This window comes from Oryzias melastigma, linkage group LG19 (genome assembly GCF_002922805.2).
Source record: "Oryzias melastigma strain HK-1 linkage group LG19, ASM292280v2, whole genome shotgun sequence".
Lineage (NCBI taxonomy): Eukaryota > Metazoa > Chordata > Actinopteri > Beloniformes > Adrianichthyidae > Oryzias > Oryzias melastigma.
This window is the reverse complement of record NC_050530.1, coordinates 9,914,999-9,936,652: the sequence shown is the minus strand read 5'-3', so window position 1 is coordinate 9,936,652 and position 21,654 is coordinate 9,914,999. Positions and strand designations below refer to the sequence as shown.

The following is a 21,654-nucleotide window of genomic DNA, read 5'->3' as shown; positions in this document are numbered from 1 at the left end:
GGCGATGCAACCAAATTCAGGGCAAAGACATCTCAAGTGACAGCCGACTGGTTGCTCTTTTAATAATCACGGTAATCATGGAAACTTAAAAAGAGTTTATTTGTACATGTGCAGCACGGCCAGAAAAAAACAACAGAATTTTTGCTTTGAAGAGACGTACAGGTATTTTTAGGATGTAATTATCATCAGTGGTTTATGGTCATGATCTCATGGTTGGTAAATGAATCAACAGGGATCTGCTTTATGAATCTATAACATGTGTCTATTTTTTTGCTGTAGATCTCAAATTATTTATCCTAATCTGTGCATGAACAGAAAAAAGGAAAATACTGAAAGTCTTTAGCTTTTCAAAGTCATCTTGCATAAAGAGTGAATAATTAATTAAAATAAAATGGTATATGCAGTACATTTTGGTAGATTTTATATTAAATGGTCCACTTTTAAATTTTTAATCTAATGTTTATGCATCATTTCCAATGGAAAAATCAGGAATAAAAATAATAATAAAAATAAAAAAACTAATCAAACTGCAATTTTACAAAAAACAGAAAATATTTGAAGGATCTACCATATTTTCCCAAGTATAAGTCAAAGTTTTTTTCATAATTTAGCCAGGGGTGACTTATACTCAGGAGTGACTTATTTTATTTTATTTTTTTTTAAAGACATAAATAGGTTCATATATTTGTTATTTTCCAAGTAAACCGGTTATCCTTTAGCGGTAGTTTCCTCTGACAACCACTAGAGGGTGCTAAATCTTGGCATAAATATTTGTGGCAGAAGAAGAAGTCTCGTCTAAAACAAACATGGAGAAGAATCTGATTGTTTTCCTATCAAACTTTGATATTTTGCAATTGTTTTTGCAAGTTTGATTAATAAAGTGAAAAAATGTGAAAAGATGAAAAACGAACTTATCCAAGGAGAAAAGCAACAAGTATCTTTTAAAAAACAACATGCATTAAAACACACATGAGAGGCTTTTACATCCCTAAAACAAACATAAAACAGCTCTGAATACAAAACAATCATTTATCTCCAAAAACTAACATTTAAGAAATTACTAGATTAGTCTTGCACATCTTTTTCTTTTAGGACAACGTAAACAGTTTGCTTCAAACAAGCACAAAAAAAGTGGTTAAAAACACGGCACAACTGGGACTTTTACAGTTTAAACATGGCAGGATAAACAGGCAGGGCCGAGTTGAAAGAAACTCTAATATTGTCTTTAACACAAATCCTCTCAATACTAAAACACTTCAGTGCCAGCTGAGCTTCCCGCATGAAATTAATCAAATTTATTTAAGCCAGAAAAGAACAAAAGTAAAAATAACTTCATTTCCCTACCAAGCAACTATCAGTCTTTTAAAGTGTTATCTTAGATCGTGTGATTTGATGATATTGGAGCCACTTGACACGACTGGAACTGTTAATAAACTATTAGAAGTCACTTTCACAAGCCTCCGATGACAGAAGGAGGCGCTTGTGACGGCGTTCGCTTCAGAACAGCCTCAAAATGATTTGTGTATACTTCAAACGGGCCTCTGATGTCCCCTGCTTCCTCTCTCCGTGAAGCCTCAAAGCCTGGATTATAGATCAGACAGTCCCTCTGCATGTTCACTCAGCTCCATGGTGGAGTAGTCCAGAGGGCGCCTGAAAACACACAAAAACAAATACATAAACACAAAAAATCGAATATATGATTCTTTTTTGCAACCAACAAACCAATAAATGTTAAAAGTTAATGTGGACAAATCCTCTTTCTGTTGATTTGCTGCATATTTCCTTGAGAGTTTTAGCCACTTCCTCAACAAAAACAGCAACTTTCAATTTCTCAACCCAGATTGACCTTCTGTAAAACTTGTAAATAAGCCATTTTTAGCAAAAAAAGGAGAAGTTACATGACTTAAAATGAAAGATAAAATAGTTTCTATGAGTCAATGACATCACGTAATAATGCTAAATTTATAACCGCAACTTCCGTGTGCACCTTAAAATAGTGATTTAATTCAAAATTCACTTCAAGTATGTTGAAAATCTTCTTATAAGAGGAAAAAATATTAACTGTACTTAAAAAACAAGGAGATCATGCACAAAATAGTCAGCAAAATGTATCAAAAAGTGCTCACCTCCTCCTGTAGAAATGTGTAAACAGGGCTCCTCCTAGTCCCAGCAGCAGCAGCACTACTACCATCAGTCCTATCTGCAACCCCAGGGCTGAAGCTATGAGCAAAACAAAGACACGCCTAAGAAATCTAATCATTTAAAGGCAACAGCAATGAAACCAAAGACCACTTTTATGATTTAATCACTATTTTTACCTAATAAGACATCAGAAACATCTGGAATTGTGTTAGCTTCGGTGCTAATAGGAACTGTTATCTTGCAGTTGTAAAATGCTGAACATTACTTTCTTCAAAAACCTTGAAACTTGCTGCTTTTAGTAGACATTATTGGTCTTTACAGAACAGCAGACAATCAATAAAAGTTACTGAAAGAGCTGGAGCATCAGGTTTTTAACAGCAAACTACAATTTATAGCCTTTGTACTGAATCGGATAACAAAAAAATCTTGTGAATGGTTTTTACTTATATAGTACTCAGATGAAGGCCCAAAGCGCTTTATAGTCACAGTTCCACTCACCCACACATACACACTTTCACACTGAAGTCGGCTCCGCCGCCGAACACTGGCACCAACCTCAACCACTAATATGACACGATCCTTCCCCAGACGGGTGAGGAAGGTGAAACCAAACCTGCGTTCCTGTAAACCACTCGACCTCTGCACCACAGCTGCCCCCCCGTGACCCTGCAACACCACGTCAATGACTAAATATGTTCGTAAAGACGGTTCTAACTTTTGCCGATGTAGTGGCCGGTGATGGGAGAGGAGCAGGTGTCCGCCTGAGGAGGAGCGGGGCTTGAGAGCAACGTCTGAATGATGAGGGCTCTCTGATGGTCTGAGAGCGCCTGGATGTTCCCCCAAACTCGCATCCAGCCGGACATGCAGGAGGAGTTAGTCCCTACAGGAAACAATCAGAGGTTCTTTAGATGTGCTTCCTAATGGTGGACACGTACGGATAGATGGATGAATGGATGATGGGTGGAACAAAAGATGGGTGGATGGATGGATGGATGGAACGAAGGATGGATGGAACAAAGGATGGATGGATAAATGAATAAATGGATAGATGTATGGATAGATGTATGGATGGACACATGGATGGATGTGCGGATTGATGTACGGATGGATGGATGTACAGATAGACACATGGATGGATGTACGGATGGATGGATGTACAGATGGACACATGGATGGATGATGAATGGATGAATGGATAATGAATGGATGGATGACAGATGGATGGATGAATGATGGATGGATGACAGATGGATGGATGAATGATGGATGGATGGATGATGGATGGATGGATGACAGATGGATGGATGGATGAATGATGGATGGATGAATGATGGATGATGGATGGATGACAGATGGAATGATGAATTATGGATGGATGACAGACGGATGGATGGATGATGGATGGATGGATGACAGGTGGATGGATGGATGAATGATGGATGGATGACAGGTGGATGGATGGATGAATGATGGATGGATGGATGACAGGTGGATGGATGAATGCTGGATGGATGACAGGTGGATGGATGGATGCTGGATGGATGACAGGTGGATGGATGGATGAATGATGGATGACAGGTGGATGGATGGATGAATGATGGATGAATGATGGATGATGGATTGATGACAGATGGAATGATGAATGATGGATGGATGACAGACGGATGGATGGATGATAGATGACGAATGGAAGGATGACAGATGGATGGATGAATGATGGATGAATGATGGATGAATGATGGATGGATGACAGACGGAAGGATTGATGATGGATGACGAATGGAAGGATGACAGATGGATGGATGAATGATGGATGAATGATGGATGAATGATGGATGATGGATGGATGACAGATGGAATGATGAATGATGGATGGATGACAGACGGATGGATGGATGATGGATGACGAATGAATGGATGACAGATGGATGGATGATGGATGATGAATGAATGGATGACAGATGGATGGATGGATGGATGGATGACAGATGGATGACGGATGAATAATTTAATGGCGCAATTTCACAATTTCTATTGTTATTATTGATGAAGTAATCATGAAAGTAATAAGGAGAATGATAAGCTCAGGTTTCAATTTCCTTTTTAAAAAATAAAGTATTTTTGTCAAAGGAAACAGTATAGTTGCCATGGCAACCCTACTTAGTGATTAGCCTCTTTTCCGTGAAGCTCTACTAATTAAAAAGGTGGGAAAAAACTGTTTTTTGTGTTATTTTCTTTTCACAATAAGGACATAAACAATGAAAAATACAATATTTTAAGCCTGAATGTGAGCCGCTTATCTGACTACATCAGGCGCCATAATGATGTAATGGCGTGGAGCTAGAAATGTCACTGGTTATCTTAGATAAGAAAAAATGCTTAAGAGCCCCTCACCTTGAAGATACAACGCCGAAATGCCACAGTGACACCTCTGCTCTAAATACTGAGCCACGTCCATCATCCTCTTTCTGTGAGTCACTTCAGCACAGTCTGAGGGCAAACAGGAAGTGAACAGTTAAACAGAAAACATTTAAAAACATTTGAGTTACAAAACCCCCGATTGTTCTCCAAGTCTTCTATTTAGCAAAATAAAGATATAAGTTTCACATTTTCAGGGCAGAATCAGGGACAATCCACATCATTAATCTTCAGCATGTCAGCCTGACCTTATCAACAAGGATTACGATGTATGAAAATGGCATAAAGAATTCATGAAATCCCCATCGACTGACCTCAGAGGTTTTTCTTTGGAAAAAATAGACTTCACATCATACTGGTAAAAAATACTACTGACATTATGTATGAAGCTGGAGTCACCTATTTTATAATTTTTTTAAGTTGAAGAAATAGTAAGAAAGACATTAACTTTATGTTTAAGAAAAAAAACTGCAATTAGGCCTATAAAATGAATGAATTAAGAGATTCCTCCCCAAACATTTGGTTAGTATCTTATTAAAAAATACACAAAAATAAAGTTTTAGAGAAATACTTAAAAAAAATATGAACATCTTACTCTTACAGTGATCAGAACATCTATAAACGTTCCCATCATAAAACCCCAGCTTCTCTGACATCCTCAATCTAACTATTTTTATATTTAGGTCTTTTATTATGGCCCGCAGCATCAGGTACTGATGGCAAGGACCATATTATTTTTGCTAATTTTGAATGTTTCTGCCGTTTTACCTCCTGACTGCTCGAAGGACGGGGGTCCGAGACAAAGGTCGACTTGACTTGAAAAGGCGGGGCTCGGACAGAGGTTGGTGTGGCTAGGCGTAGGGGACGAGCTCGTCCAGGAGGAGGAGCTTCTCACCTCGCAGCACGAACACCTGCTGAGCGAGACGGGACCGTCTTCCACCGACCTGCACGAATAACCACGTGGGACTTGATGAGTGAAACCATCAAGACACAAACCCACAACTAAAAATCCTCCAATAGGGTGTTTCAGTGATATAAGTGTAATTGTAAATAAGCATAATTTGTAGAAAGACAGTTTAATTGTTGTAACAATAGCAGTTCATTTCCAGTAATAATCCATAATTGATAGTTATGAATCTTGTGGCGAATCTTCGTAGACACAATGAAGAAGCTCGGCTGCACTACATCAACAGTCACACACTTGCAGAACACAAAATGACTCTTATTGGCTTCAAATAGACTTAATAGATTCCCTCTGTTCAGAGTAATCAGAGTATTTAGATGATTTCAATGCTACATAATGGGTCATTCTGTGTTGCCTCGTCACCTTATTCAAGAACCTAACCTTTACAAATTACACACCATTTATAGATCCCTACACTGATGTTTGTGCAATTCAATTTCATTTTTTAACACTGTGACTGAAAAAAGAGGAAAAATACATCAAAATGTTGAAAATTGTGGTTTTAACATGTTCTTTTAGCATTGGTCTCCTGATGAAGGACATATATAAAGAGAATTAAGCTCAAAATTGTATTTATTTTTTCTATTGATCATCAGGAGCAGAATTTGTAGCATTAAGGCACCCAGTGGACAAAGTACATAAATAATAATGAGAATACAGATATGTATAAGTCCAAACTAGTTAGAAAAATACTATTGCTCTAACACAAATACAAAGTGTTTTTATATATATAATTATTTTGTGAATTCTGGAGGGAATGGGCGGAGTCACCAGCAAGGAAATAAAAGGAGAAAAGTTTGGGGTGTCGGCAGCTGTCGGACAAAATAATAAAAAAAAGTCTGGGGAAGGCTATGAGGGATGCCAGGAAGAAATAAAAAATGATAAATGAAAGCTGGATAAGGGAGGAAATGGCAACCACATCTACTTTGGTGAGATCATTTAATTTTTTTTATTTTGAGACTCCTTTTTCTTGGTGGATTAATATTTTTTGGACATTTACATTTTTCTGAATACTAGAAGAAAGGTGAAAAAGCCTGAAGAGATTGAAAATAATAAAATGACTTTTTATCAATTTGTTTTGGGGAATTCCAAGAACATGTGTTTATATGTTTTACTAGTTTTAATTGATTAAAAAGGGAAATTAGTTAAATTCTGTAGCTCATGCAGCTCTACAGAAACTAAAACGTCACTAAGAATGCTTTTACAACAGATCAAAAGCTGTTTGGACTAAATAGATGAATGTTTATTGGGCAGATTTTTGCTTTATTTAACTATCAACATCTAAAATCTATTTATAGCTTCTATAAAGTGCCAATTCTAGCTAAATTGCTTCAATAAATGTAAAAAAATATAACCAGATGGGGTCTAAATCAAAAATTTAATTCCACATTAAATTGGCTAAATTTCTTCTAAACTAAACCTTTATGAATAAAAAATAGGACAAAATTGATGGAGATTTTAACGTTATGTACCTGACAGCTGGTAATACTTGTCTCCCCCTAGTGGTGGAAAGGGAGGACAGCAGCCACTGGTTTTCACTGAACAGCAGCACATCCCTGAGGCTGGCGTTGGTCAGCGCACTGCCAGCTCTGCAGATGCTGAACAGGTCGTAGCACAGAACCACTGCTCCTCGTGTTGGCACAGTGGAGCCTTCTGGGAAAGTCTGATCTATGCCGTGGACAAAAACAAAACATTTGAATACACATGTTTTACAACACCTGAGCTTTTTTTTCCTGCAGACACGTCTACCGCCCACCTGCTCCGGTGACGTTTCCAACGATGTAGAAACCATTCAGGTTGATGGAACCAGTCAGGGGCAGAGCAATGACCGTGCCCCTGCGCTCCTGGTCAAACACGGACAGAACCAAACCTGTCAGGTCTGTCATGGGCGGCCCGTGGAGCTCCACAAAGGCCTTCTGATGACTGTGATTGGTCCAGTGGCCACTCGACACCTCGTGTATTACAACACCTTCAGGAGCTGGAGGAGGACGGGGGCACCTGTTTTCTCTCAGAGGGGTGGGTGCAGCCACCTAGAATGATCACATCACACTTTGACTTTCTGCTCCATTTAGATTAGAGCTGCCACAATAGTTGACGAATAATTTAATAGTCGAGTCGTTACTTTATATTATATGGAGTTACAGAGTAGTAAAGCTGAAAGGTATAATGGCATTACACTAGCTTTTAGGACTATTTTGGCATTTCTTACGCCGGAGTCACACAGGACGCGATAGCGCCGCGCAGCGGCGCGGAGCGGAGAGCGCGCCGCTTCGCGGCGCTCTAATGGTCACACCAGACGCGATTTGTTTCCGCGACGGTCGGCATGCGCTTCTGCTAGAGCTATTGCTTTTTTGCCATCATGATCAATAACCAGGATATCTCCCAGTGTTTCTGCTGAAAGGAGATGGTCTCTGCCCCTGTCGACACAGACCCCGCCCCCAACTCCGCAGTCGGCCCACTTCATTGATCTGTTTGTGCGCGCGTGTGCGTGTCTGTCTGTTTTGCTGTGTGTCTGTGTGCACGCACGCGCTCCCAGGTGTTTCCGTTGGTAAATTAATAAACTCAAAATATTACCTGATGTTTCTTCCAAGAAGAACCGCTCCTCTGCCTCTCTCTCGTTCAAACGCAGCCCCGTGCCCCGCTCCAGTGTGCCCCCACTGCCCCGTCTGCTCTCCTTTTTTTCCTCCCAGAACCCTGCAGACCAGCACACCCGCTCCGGAGATCTGTGGTGTCCGGGGTGGGGGCTCTCGCGTACGTGTGTCTGTGTGTTTTGATTGTATGCATATTTTCATCTCTACTGTCTGTTTAGACACAAAAACTTGATAACATTTGTCAATCGCGGCGTTTTATTGTGAAAAATTGGTTCTATTTTGAAAATAAACCGGATTTTCCCATGTATTTCGATGCAACTTCCTGCCAGTATTGAGCGTCGCGCGGAAGAAATAGGCCAGACGCCGAAACGTTGCGCTGCACCGCGCGGACCCTCCGCGCCGCTGCGCATCGCTCCGCGCTTGGTGTGACCGACGCCATAGGTTAACATGGGCGCCGAATGGAAGCGCACGCCGTTCCGCGCCGCTTCGCGGCGCTATCGCGTCCTGTGTGACTCCGGCGTTAAGGTTTAGCTAATATTTCAGCTGCATGCTAGCCACTTTGGCTAACTAAGGCTTTTTTATTTTTTAGGCTATTTAGGAGTTTAGCTAATATTTCAGCTGCATGCTAGCTGTGTTTGCTAACTTGGGCTTTTTTTTTTGTTTTTTAGGCTATTTCAGAGTTTATGTAATATTTCAGCTTCATGCTAGCTGTTTTGGCTAACTTTGGCTTTTTTCAGTTTCTATGATATTTTGGAGTTTAGCTAATATTTCAGCTGCATGCTAGCTATTTTGGCTAATTTAGGCTTTTTTCAGTTTTTTAGGCTATTTAGGAGTCTGCTCATATTTAGCTGCCGGCTAGCTATTTTGGCTAACCTAGGCTGTTTTTTTTGTTTGGTTTTGTTTTTGGCTAATTTGGCATTTAAGTAATATTGATAGCTGGCTATCAGCTTCAGCTTTGAACCATTTTTTGCTATCAAGTTTCAGTATCTTCAGCTGTCAGCACTAGCATCTTCAGCGGCCACATTCAGCTTACAGCATTCACACTAGTATTATTGCAGGTAATACTATATATCTAGTTTTTAGTTAGTTTATAGCTAATGATGGTTAAGATGTGTGCTTTACATCCAGTTTTAACATGACCCTATTAGTCGACTAATCGAAAAAATAAATAATCGGTGATTAGTCGACTATTAAAATAATAATTTGTGGCAGCACAAATTTAGAAGCCTTAAAAATTCAATTTTGAATGTATAAATTGTAAAGGTGCAGATAATTAGTTAACAATATCCATTAATCTACTGTAAATAATAAAAATAAATATAATAAAAGATGTTTCCGTTCTGTACTCACTGAGAAAGCAGACAGGTCAAAGGGGTAAAGGCCTCTGCAGCGGCTGAGCGCCTCATCTCCAGGCAGAACTTCTGGATCTTCCAACAGTGGTAACTGTCCCGGAGTGAGAGCTTTGCTCAGCTCCTGCGCCTCCTTATCTGACCCTCTTTGCCGATACACCACAGCATCTAGCAGGCCCTTTGTGGGAATCCCCCGCTGCATCGCAGACGGCGGGCCAAACGGACTGCGGTAGAGCGCCACAGCATCCGGGCCGTTCTGGATGGTGTTGGGAGGCAGGCGAAGCGACGGAGCCGGCGCCAGCCTGTCGCTGCCCATCAGGAAGTAACCTTTGGCTGTGGTGAAGTGTCCGCTCAGACTGATCTCTCGATAGGGTTTGTTGTTATGCGCACTGAAAAGCAGAATCCAGATCCCCTGCAGGGAGACTCTGCGTCCAGACGGGTGCCAGAGCTCAATGTACTCTCCATCTTCTGCAGCTCCGGGGGAGTCCGTGTTCAGCTCATTGATCAGGAAGTCACTATTACCCCAGGGTGGGAGGTGAGGCGGGGAATCCGTGCCACCTGGAGTCACTGAAGTGAAACAGAAACAGTTCACCGGCTCGGAGAAAATTAAAAATGGACTTTGCAGATTTACAAAAACATTTAAAAAAAAACGGTGCCAGACTGTTAAAGGGTAACCAAATCAGGAAGTTGGAGGCTGACTCCACCCACAGCCAAAATGTGAAAATCCAATCAGAAGGGTGGGGTTTGGGGCAGGACTGTTAACATTACTGGAGCTGCAGATCATGATGTCAGACTTCTGAAACTTACTTGGTTTGACCAATCACAAAATTCAACTGTAATACCTCATTTCAGCCTGTAGGGGGCAGAACACCGAAGTTTTTTGACTATATATAAAAGAATTAAACAGTTTTATTTCAATTGGTCAAAAATCTGTCTATGACCAACTGACAGCCCTTTTACAGCCCCATTTATAGATGTCTACAGCCAAAAAAAGTACATTTAGGGTTTGGTTACCCTTTAAAGTCCCCCTATGACTTTTTTAAAATGTACCCAGTAGTGTTTTCATTATGATTATACATTTTTTAACCAAAATCCCACAATGTAAATGTGTGATTTTTCAATTTTTCATGTTGATCTGAAGCCTCTGTTTTTAAAATCTCCTCTGGGTGGGCGTGGCTTTTGGTGCTAAGCTGAGTAGCCCCGCCCCTGATCCCTCCTCACTGATTTGTAACTCATACATTTTGTGCATAAGTAGAAAAATTATAAAAATTCAAAAAAATACAAAATGCTCACTCCAGAAATGAGTACAGCTCAAGATCTGATGGCAAACTGCAAAGTTTCACTAGAGCTTCAAACATCAGCACACAAGCACTTCTTCGTTTCTTTGAGATCCGGTGAAAACTTAATGTTAAACTTTATCGGGTCTGCTCTGTTTGGCCCACAGTACTGTGCCGTGCTGAACCAAAGCAGATAGCCAGGGGCCCAAATCACCCGGATCATGGCCTGTTTTCTCTGTTTCCATCAGTCGCCGCTCCTGCAGCCGGAGGACCAACATGAGGAGGCTGAAGAGGAGCTTCTACCCACAGGCCATATGGGATCTGAATGAGAACACTGCTTCGGGCCGCGCTCCCCTTCCACCAGAACCGTCTAAATAAACACACTTACATAATTGTGCATAAGACCTAACCTTGTTACAAACTAAAATATAGAATGAATTGACTCTAAATTTAAAGATAAAACCAAAGTTTCTGATATTGATGGGTGTTGGGTTTCCTATTCCTGAAGTTAGGACAATAAATGTAGATTAAAATTAACAATATCTTCATTATATTTAGCTTTAAAGCTTTATTCTATCATATAAGAGATCATCGAGTACACTGAAAAAAAGGATTTCTAGAGTCTTTGAATTTACTCGAATTAAAGTAGTAAATGCAACACAATTTATTCATATTTTCTCTGTTAATGTCATTTAAACAAGTTAAAACAATGTGAATGAATAACTTGTTTAATATGCTTGTTTCTATCATGTAGACTGAAAGTGACCTTCAAAGACCTTCAAAGTGAAAAGGTAAGTTTAAATATGTTGCGTAAGATATTTACAATATTACCAGTAGCGTTGATAAATAATTCTGCCTTTTTAAACAACTTAATTCTCTGACTAACCACAACAAAACCTGTTACTGCTAGCTAGTTAGCTCGTGCACTCACACCGACCCACTTAGTAAAAGCCAATAAAAAAGCGATTGTTTTGTCATCTGCACACTAGTTGTTTTTTTATAATGCATGGACACTTATTAAAAAAAATGTATCTGCACTTGGAAGAAACACTCTGCATGCATAAAAAATACCGCACGCATGCTAGTGAGCTGTTGCTCGTCATGGGAAGACATTTTCTGCATGTTGAGAGAAAATCTGCTTGAGGAGTTGTAAGGGGGATACTTTTAACAATATGGGGTGGACTCTTAAGCTCAAGTGGAACAAACATGACGTGTTTTTGGTTGAAGAATCAAAGACATTAATTCCTCATTTTAAACAATGACCCTCCTCACAGAGGGAGGGTCATTTAAAATGAGGGTCACAAAGTTTATGTTGATCTCAGAATTGTGCAAAAAACAGGAAAAACTTTATTATTTGATTTCAGCGCTGAGAAAATATTTGTTTCTTAAAAACATTTATTTTCATTTTTTGAGAAACATAAACGGACGTTTTGGACATGAATAGAAAATGTGCCTAACTATTTCAATTTACTAAAAAAAATACTGTGTATTCAATATTATGTTTATCCCCTGACAGACTGATTCTTGTGGTGATTCACAGTGGACCCACTACACTTGATGTTTATGTACAGCTGGACGTGGAAGTAAGTACTTGGAAAATATTTGTAATTTATAATAACTAATGTTGGCAGTGGTATTTGAGTTTTTGATCGTGTCATAGAATTTTTAGATTGTAAGCAGCAAAACTAATTTGATTCATAGATTTGAAAATTGTGCACCAAAATTGTCATTGATTTATTGATGTACATTTTACTATTAATTGTGTTGTACAACTAGAGTTGAAAAATAAAAACATTTTCTTTTCCAGTGTAATGATGCAGAGGCTGGACGAGAAGACATTATTAAAGGAGCGTGTGTTTACATGGATGAAGATCTAGAAAACCTGGTCCAGGAATATGTGGTATGTGTATATTTGCATGTGAATCATAGCTTGATTTTCTCTTTCTTTGTAGTTTATTTAAGATTTTTTATTTAAGTGGTTGACCTATAGAAATGTTTTTTTACAGTCCTTCATTTTGTTTCCAATTACTAAAGGAAATGTGGGCTTATTTGTATTTTTAACCATCAACTCTGGGAAATATTATGTATTTGTTAAATGTTGTAAAGTTAATATTTCTTCTTCACTAACATCTTGTCCATGGTGTCACTGTGTTTGTTTTGGCATATGGAGTGGATGAAGAGCGCTTTAACGACGCCATTGAAGACACCGGCGTGGTGGTTTATGTCCTGAGGAACAAACTTCAAGTACAGAGGCAGAAGACATTGGAATCATCTTGGAGGCATCAATGTGCTGCAGGACCTGGATGATGTGGTTTTGGATGTCGCCATGCTTTGGACTGATGTGTACCCTCAACCTCACTTTTGCTCAAAACCTGCTCAAAAAGCCTATAGTTTAAAAAAAAGTTGTAATACTTCTAAGGCTGTTTTGAATCAAGATGTCACAATACCAGTGTTAAAATTTTGGACACTCGCTGTATTTTTGACAGTATTTTTGTGTTGTGGCTTTTGAATAAAAGCTTTGACATGCAAGTGTTAATTTTTATTATTTATTTGAGTAAATATTAGTAATGTTAACAATTCCAGTAGTTTAACAGAAAGGTATTTGCAGTTCTATAAATGATTTATTTTAATAAGTATTTTTTTTACTGGTAGGACCTTTGTTTTGAAATATTAGTAGTTCTTACAGGCAGTTATCTTAGAAAAAAAATAAATTTTTAATTTCAAGGTCTGATGTATTTGACATTAGAATATCATTCAAATTTAAATATAAAAAATAAGTTGTATTTAAGTAAGCAAATAGTTTTGGAGTAAATAGTGTGAATAGTGTTGAAATAAAGTGATGAAATTGTGACAAATTAAACTGATCCAAGAGCTCAAATTACATCATGGTAACATGTCTCAATCACATATTTTTAACACAAAGTAATCAGTTTTGTTGAATGAAATTAACTTGTGTTGATTTAACTCGAGCGTTTCAGTTGCTGTGAAAGCTAAACATCTGTGTGCAACCGATGTCCACTATTGAATTAAGTAAATCCAACAGATTTTTTTTTTCAGTGTACTTACCAGTACTGTGGGGGCAGATCTTGGGCCATGGGCATTGGTTGGGCTGACCCGGTGTTTGTGGTGCCTCCCAGAAGATTCCAGGATCTCTGGTCCAGGTAGCCAAGCCGCACCGGCTGAGATAGAAGCCTCCTTCTCTCAAACTACCACATAAATATAAAGATGTGAATAAAATGACACAACATACGGCTTAAAAACAGCAAACAAACTCGCTTCTTTTTGCATTATTTAAGATAACAGGTGATTATGAAATTTTTTTACCCATTCCAACTCTTTAAATAGTATTTTTAAAGGGTTATAGCCTTTAGAGACTCTTTATTGTAGATTTGGATGTTTTAATTCTGGTTCAACCACTATCAGCCTAATAAGGGCTGGAATATAAATTATTTAACTTTTAAATAAGTTTGAGTTGGTGAAAAGATTAGGAATGCAAAAAAAAAAAAATAGATCGATTTCTCGTAGTAACAGCAGTATCAGTTGAAAACCATGTGGTAAAAAAGTTGGGGAAAATCAATTTGGCGATATGCTTCATTATACTGAAAAATATACTGTTATGGAGATTACACAATGTTGACTGTTCCCTTTAAAAATGAATATTTCTTAATTTACTGAAAAAAAATCCCATGACTTTGTGGGTAAAAGAATCATGTATGTGAGAGACTGTCGCCGTTTGTCATCTAGTGATCATAAAATTAATTTTATTTTATTTATTACAATAAAAATGGAAGATATATTCAAATTCAGGTAAATTTTTTAAGTGATACTTGCCAATCACAACAGGGCAAAAAGTTTCAGATTTGAAAACGAAAAAAAAGAGTTGAGAGTGAAAAAAAGATTTGAAACTGAATAAAAAGTTTTGAAATTGAAATTTTGAGTTTTGAAACCTAAAACAGAAGATTTGAAGCTGAAAATAATTAAGTTTATTTTAGTATTGCAAAAGGTTTTGGACATTTTACTTTTTTTTTTTGGCCAAACACCAATATTTTTTTCAAAATATTTTATTTTCAAATATTTTTGGCCCCAAAATAGCTCCTTATAGGAGGCCCCCATTGGTTGTAGGTCCATTGAAACATAGAACGGTTGTGGCACATGATTAAATTAATAAGCGCAGATTTAGCGCTCATTTTAGCTAATGTTTCCAACATTTATAGGCATTCGAGGTTCACAATCTTCTTTCAAAAAACATTAAATTCCTACGTACCAAAATAAAGTAATAAAAAGACGAGCTGCTGGATGACCTCCATTGTTTTGTTTTTTTTCTACTTGTCACACGACAATGATGCGATGATACGCTAGTGCCCTACACCATGCACACGCCATGAAAACAAAGAAGCGAGGCTTAACTGAGTGGAAACGGTAGAAATAACCAGAAATAACTAGTCCGTATCGCTTCTTATTGTACTAAACCGTACTGTACCGGTCAAAACCTGTATTCACGCAAGTTTTTAAGTAATTTTTAGGCTCTACATGCAAAAAGTAGTTGAACTTTGACTAATCAGAACGGGGATTTGGTAGCGACGTATTGGTAGCGTCCTTTTAAAGACACTGAAGTGCCAACCGGTTAGAAATCGACCATAGAGGAGAAATAATATGGTTCAAGAATACCCATTTAGCCTGTTCTTTCCTGGTTTATATGAGGGAAAGATACACAACCCTAACGAAAGAGGAACTGTCACACTTCTTACTGGGTGAAAAGCACATCGCCCAGTTTGTTGCTCAATAAAGGAAAACAGCAGAATTTCAAATTACCCTCTGAAAACAAGTAACCCTTTCAGTTTTCATACAAATCAAAACCCAAACTGGACTTAAAAATAATGTATGCAAAATGTATCTAAACCCCCTTGCCTGTTACTAAGCTGGTATGGCTCCCTGCCTGGGATGAGAGTCTCTGTGAGGTTGGCGCTTGGCTTGTCTCCAGGTCCGGCGAACACAAATGCATCTAAAGAGTCTCTCTGGCTCAGCGGACTCCCCACTGGGAAGTCTGTGGCTCTGCCGCTGTAGAGGGCCACAGCACCAGCCTGGTCTCCTGTGCAGAAACAGAGCTCTCATGAACTGGGAGAATCCGGATAGGCTGTGGGTAACTGCAAGAGCACTGACCTTTCATGTATTTCTTGTCAACGGCTACTGTGATAAATCCATTTCTGGAGTCGTCCACGTCCACGCTGACACTGACCCGGTCTGTTTTCCCGTCCAGCACCACCAACACAACGGGACCAGCAGCTGGGGGCTGTGACACTTCAACAAACCCGTCTTCCTGTCCCCCACCGAGCTTCAGCTCCGTGATCAGAGGGAAGGTGCCCGGTGTGGCAGGTGGGGTGCAGTTGTTTCGGCGACCGGGGGAAGGCGAGAACACCTGAAAGCCCCACTGGTCCTCAGAGAGCAGGCACCTCTCGATGGACTCATCCCCCTCCAGGGCAGCCTCGTCTTCAACGAAGGCCGGCTCCCCAGGCGTCAGGATTTCAGCCAGGAACTCAGCGCCTCCCGTGCGACGTGTCATATAGACGACGGCATCCACCAGCCCGACGGCAGTGACGTTCATCTTCTCGCTGTAACGGGCAGCACTGGTGTGGTAGAGGACGATGGCGTCCGGGCCATTCTGGACCGTGTTGGGTGGCAGGAGGATGGCCGGTTTGGGCACCATGTCCACCGACCCCACCAGGAAGAAGCCTCGGTCGTCCGTGGTGTGGCCCCTGAGGTCCAGGACTTTGTAGGCTACATTCCCATTGCCGTTGTAGAACACGAGTGTGTAGCCGTCCAGCGACGACCTCTGTCCACTGGTGTGGTACAGCTCCACAAACTCGGTGGTGTCCAGTCTTGGGTTGTCTGCGTTAATTTCACTGATGATGAGGCAGGGCTCGCCCCCGATTCCCACCAACAAGCAGAGACAGACGGCGCCGATCAACCTGAGAGACATCCTCAAGGCTTTCCTAGCGCTCCCAAGCAGGCGGCTTCTGAAAGAAAGGAGAAATGTGTCTTTCTGTCTTTTTCCCCTCTTTGTCCTCAGTAGTCTTACACTGCTGGGTTTTGTTATTTTAGTTTGGAGTTGGTAGTCTTAGTTTGCTGGCTTTGTTTATTTGTTTTCTTTACCTCGTCGGTCGACATGTCTGGGTCAGCAGCTCCCTGACGTACTTAATGTTTGGGCAAGGAGCCACCGTAGTATACACTCTCACCCACTAGCTTATAGCCCCTCACACCTCCGACCTAACATTACAGGTGCAACAAAAATGGTGAGCAATACTGGAGCTTTTTGAGCTAGATCCAAGCTCAGACCAGGAAAATACAAATGTATGTTTTAGTCGTCAAGTGGACTGCTACTGGCTTTTTCAAACATCCTTTTTGGTCTGCTCCTGATTCACAATGATTTGAATAAAGAAATACTCAGAAATGCAATGTTGAGCTTAATTTTTTTTATATATTCCTCCGTCAGGAGGGAAAAAAATGCCACAATAACATGTTAATGACCAGATTTTCTTTGGAGTGGGTCTTTAAGTACACAAAAAACTAAAAACTGCCAGTTGGCTTTTGAAAAATCTACTTAACATTTGATGCTGTGCGTCAGCGAGAAGCCTCAGAGCCTCATCAATGAGTCCTCTATGGGTCTACTTGTTCATGCTGACATTGGAAATGCACGTCTTCTGCATGACTCACGAAATGTTGCGAAACACAATGGGAAGCAGATGGAAACTTTGTCCCAAAACGTTGAAAAAGACCCAGAAATGGAACCTAAAACACTTGGAAGTGAATAGAATGTGTTTTATGTTTGGTTATTTTGTAGAGGCTTTTTTTTAGCAGTCCATGTTAATTTTTGAAACTGGAAATTATTTGAAAAGTATGTTTGAAAGAGTGAGAATTGCAGAATTATTCTAGTCACGGTTAGGCATGCTCTGCATGCATCTTTCCGTCGGGAAAAAAAAAGGCTGTCAACGTTTTTGCACCAATAAACAACGTTTTCTGGACGACTTACTGCGTTTCCTCGGTGCTTCTGGGTCGGAACGGGCTTGTCTTCTTCTCCGAACTTTTCAGCTGATGGTAAAACACGTCTGTGCTCGGAAATATTCTTGGTGAAGTTTGTTTTCTGTCACCCGCCGCTCCCGTCATTCACAAAGCAGCACTCTCCCCCCCTCCGCCCGCGTGCCCGCCCCACCGGGCTGTGGGCGGGACCACTGTGGGGCTGAGGGGGGTGATGCCCGCGCGCCTCCCTGGGAAGAGATCATTTTATTTTCTCTCTGTCCTCCGCCTTCAAGGATCAAATCTCCATTCAGTTTCCCAAAGCTCATAACAAAACCTGTAACTAGAGTATCAAACACACCCCAATAGAGTACACCCAATTTATTTACGAATACAGAATTCTGCTCGAATAAATAAATTAAATTAAATAAATAAATACATTAAAGTAAAGTAAATGTAATTTAATTTAATTTAATTTAATTTAATTTAATTTAATTTAATTTAATTTAATTTAATTTAATTTAATTTGATTTGAATTGAATTAAATGTATTAAATTTAATTACATTTAATTAATACATTATATAACATTTAATTTAATGTAATAAATACATAAAAATAACCAAATAAATAAAAAAATAAAATAAAATATAATGAAATGAAATGAAATAAAATAAAATAAAATAACATTCGATGGCAACATCATTTTTGTCTCATAAACTCTGTATTTCCACTCAGGGCTGGATATACCACATTAGCCAAAGGTAACTCTTGGGGGCCCCAAGCTAAAAGATATTTGAGATAAAAGCCAAATTGAATGATCGTTTCACAATGCCCAAGAATTTACTTACTACTCTAATTTGCTACTTTTTTTTTTTTTTGTAAATGTAGAACTTTATTTTGAAAAAAAAAAATCCATGTAAAATTACAACTGTTTAAGTCACATTTTTGCAAATTTGATTTTGTGAAATGTTGACTTTTTATTCATAATTTAACAACTTCATTCTCTTGTATTTATTTTCTTTCATGTCAAAAAGAAAAGAAAAGTCAGGGAAGAAAATGGTCATTTTGAGTATTTTTAGTTTCAATTGACGCCCCTCCTTAGTAAACTGTTTTGTTCCATCATTTAAGCTTTTTGTTTCTTTTGCCTTCTTTAGTAAAACTAAAATGATGAATACAACCTCTGCAGAGGGCCCCATGGTATTGTTCACCTGAACAATACCCCACAAAGCACTGACAAGGTCCAAATAACCCCCCTGAAGCTCAGGAACTTAAAAAAACATTTTAGTGAAGGCCAAAGACAAATGTTTCCCCCTATCTTGTTTGTAGCTGCGCATCTCTCCAGTCAAGGCTGTGACCTTCCCATTCTAGATACCAGAAGGAGGAAGAGGACGCTCAGAACCACCGATAGAATTCACACACATTAATAAGTCAATGTTATGACTTTTATTGACTAAGAACTGTGGTTGTCAACCTTTTTTTTAAGCTAAGGTACAGTTTTTCCATCCATGCATCCATCTTCTTCCCACAATGCTCCTGGCGGTCTTTCACAGAACACAATTCCCGACTAAAAGTGTTAAAGCCAACATTTAATTTGTGAGTCATTTTTATTAGTGGGCCATTTTTTCCATGAGGACCTTCTGGCACTAGAAATGCTCCAAAAATGTTAATGATGTACCACACAAGAAATGAAAGATCCTTTTTCCAGAAACCAACATTTTCAACTTGAAAAATTGATCATTTTAGACTAGATAATATAATCCTGGCTTTTTATTTGACATATATATATATATAAATAATAAAATATATTCATTGACAGAACACATTATAATGTTTTGGTGCAACTAGACCTCTTCTGACAGACTAAAAGTTATTACCTGAATTTAGGTAAACAAAATATTTATACCTTTAGATGGGAGCATCACTGAAGAATGGTTGTCACTTTTATTTAGCAGGAAATAAGTTAACTTTCTTTAAAATGTTCATTGTGTTCCTTCATCTTTTTTTTGTTCATGCTGAAAAATATAATTCTTTTTCAGGAGATGCTATCTTTTTGATGAGCAAATTTCTAAATTTACTGTGATTAAAATATTTCACATTAGCTGTCATCTTCAAGAACATTTTTACACATTGAAAATAATTCAAATACACTGAAACTTTGACAAAAAAAAACATTTCTAGGTGGTTAACACAAATTATTCTTCTTTTAGACAATTACAATTTAGCTTGGAATAAATAACAAAAAGTGGTTGAATGATTCTAAATTCACTTTTTTAAGGTGGACAATATTCCATATGTGGTTGTTATAGATAACTACAGCTGTGATGAACTATTTATGATCTGGGGTTGTCTGAATTGATCAAGTATTTTTGTAACATGTTTGTCGTGTGACTTTAAAAAATAAGACTTTTTACACCCAAACAAAACATTTCCTTTTAGGGACTCAAGTCCTGCAGCCCCAGACGTGTCTCCCTGCTAAAGCCAGTACATGTGCAGGCCCGTCTAAAGTTTGCATGGGAGCATTTGGATGATCCAGAAGAGGATTAGGAGAACGTAAATACTTTTTTGTCCCACTGAAAAACACACCCTGAAGCTTCAAGGTGTGTTTTAGAATAAATAACACAAATATCCTGAACTGTTGACTACTAGTATACTTATATTTATTATACTACAATTATACTAATCAGAAGATTGTGCACATTTACAGAGATATCAGTACATATGTGCTTATTTGTAGCATACATGGGTCTATAGGAATAAAATATGAGTCAAGTTTTGTGTGTGTAAAGGTTTCAATACAGAATGTTTATACATGTTAAATATTTTTTATTACTTTTTGTATTAAAATGCATCATATTTGGTTGAAGATATAAGATTTATATAAACTTAAATAATTGAACAGTATTCATAACTTCATGGTACATGTTTCCAAATATAATAAACTGCTTACACATGTTTAAAATCTTTGGTGAAAATATATATAATTTCCCAACAAGTTGGGAAAATAGACCCGCTTAATGATTTATTAAACATAAACTAGAATCATTCAAAAGATGACAGCTTACTCAATGGAGATTATATAATAAATTCAGCCAAAATTGTTAGAGATTGTACTTTTTAACCAAAGATTTTAAATGAATGAAGCAGCTACAACTCCTGTTAGAACCACAAGATGGCTCTCTAAGCACAGCAGTGTCTCGCTGTTTATGTTCTTTGTGGCCACAGAAAGTCCTTTGGGAATGAGAAAACAAATCCCAGTAAAAGCAGCAGTTCCCTGAAATCGAGCTGTTTATAGAAGAATGCTGGTTTATTGTATGACTATGTGGCCATGGCTGCTTTGTGACACACTTGGAGTCAGACTTGCTCAAAAAACACATTTTAATTTATGTTATATTTGGAGCTGACCAATGTACCAATATACTTGTTGAAAGGATCCATTTTGGTAAGTGAGCTGCTTTTGTTGATGATTGATTGCTCAAAAACAGATTATTTGATTATTTTGCCCAGCAAAAAGTCCACGTTTTTTTCCATTTGGATAAAGTGTTACATTTTGTAAAAAAAAAAAAAAAAAAAAACTCCTCCCCACTCAATTAATCTTTTTAAATCACAAACAAGTCAACAATATGTTAATGTCAACAATGTTATAGCATTACCTCCAATAATGTTAGCGTGAATGCTGTAAGCTAAATGTGGCTGCTGATGATGCTAGTGCTGATAGCTGAAGATGCTGAAGCCAAAAGCTTGCTAAAATATTAGCTAAATGCCAAATTAGCCAAAAAAGAGTAAAAATGTCTTACCAAAACAGCTAGCATATTGTTAAAATATTAGCTAAACTCAAAATTTGCCCTAAAAAATGTCTAAATTAACCAAAAACAGCAGGCATAATACTTAAAGATTAGCTAAA

General features: G+C 38.5%; 1 protein-coding gene and 1 long non-coding RNA gene across 3 annotated transcripts; one reads left to right on the top strand and one right to left on the bottom strand.

Annotated features, from left to right (window-relative positions):
• Positions 1-639: 639 nt before the first annotated feature.
• si:ch211-183d21.1 lies at positions 640-18,136 on the bottom strand. Of its 2 annotated transcripts, none has more exons than XM_024285155.2 (12): positions 17,769-18,136; positions 15,902-16,755; positions 15,650-15,830; positions 13,808-13,947; positions 9,466-10,031; positions 7,281-7,554; positions 6,997-7,192; positions 5,329-5,504; positions 4,537-4,632; positions 2,858-3,022; positions 2,127-2,220; positions 640-1,650 (listed from the first exon to the last, which is right to left on the bottom strand). In XM_024285155.2, exons 1-12 carry the CDS (start codon positions 17,900-17,902, stop codon positions 1,587-1,589), a joined length of 2,940 nt encoding a protein of 979 aa, XP_024140923.1. In that variant the 5' UTR covers positions 17,903-18,136; the 3' UTR covers positions 640-1,586. The 2 variants fall into 2 exon arrangements, with proteins under 2 accessions (XP_024140923.1, XP_024140924.1); XM_024285156.2 differs by having other exon boundaries at positions 15,902-16,752.
• On the top strand, positions 11,463-13,277 carry LOC112154302. Its single transcript, XR_002920626.1, has 3 exons — positions 11,463-11,532; positions 12,258-12,324; positions 12,549-13,277. It is a non-coding gene; the product is annotated as an uncharacterized LOC112154302 (long non-coding RNA).
• Positions 18,137-21,654: the final 3,518 nt, after the last annotated feature.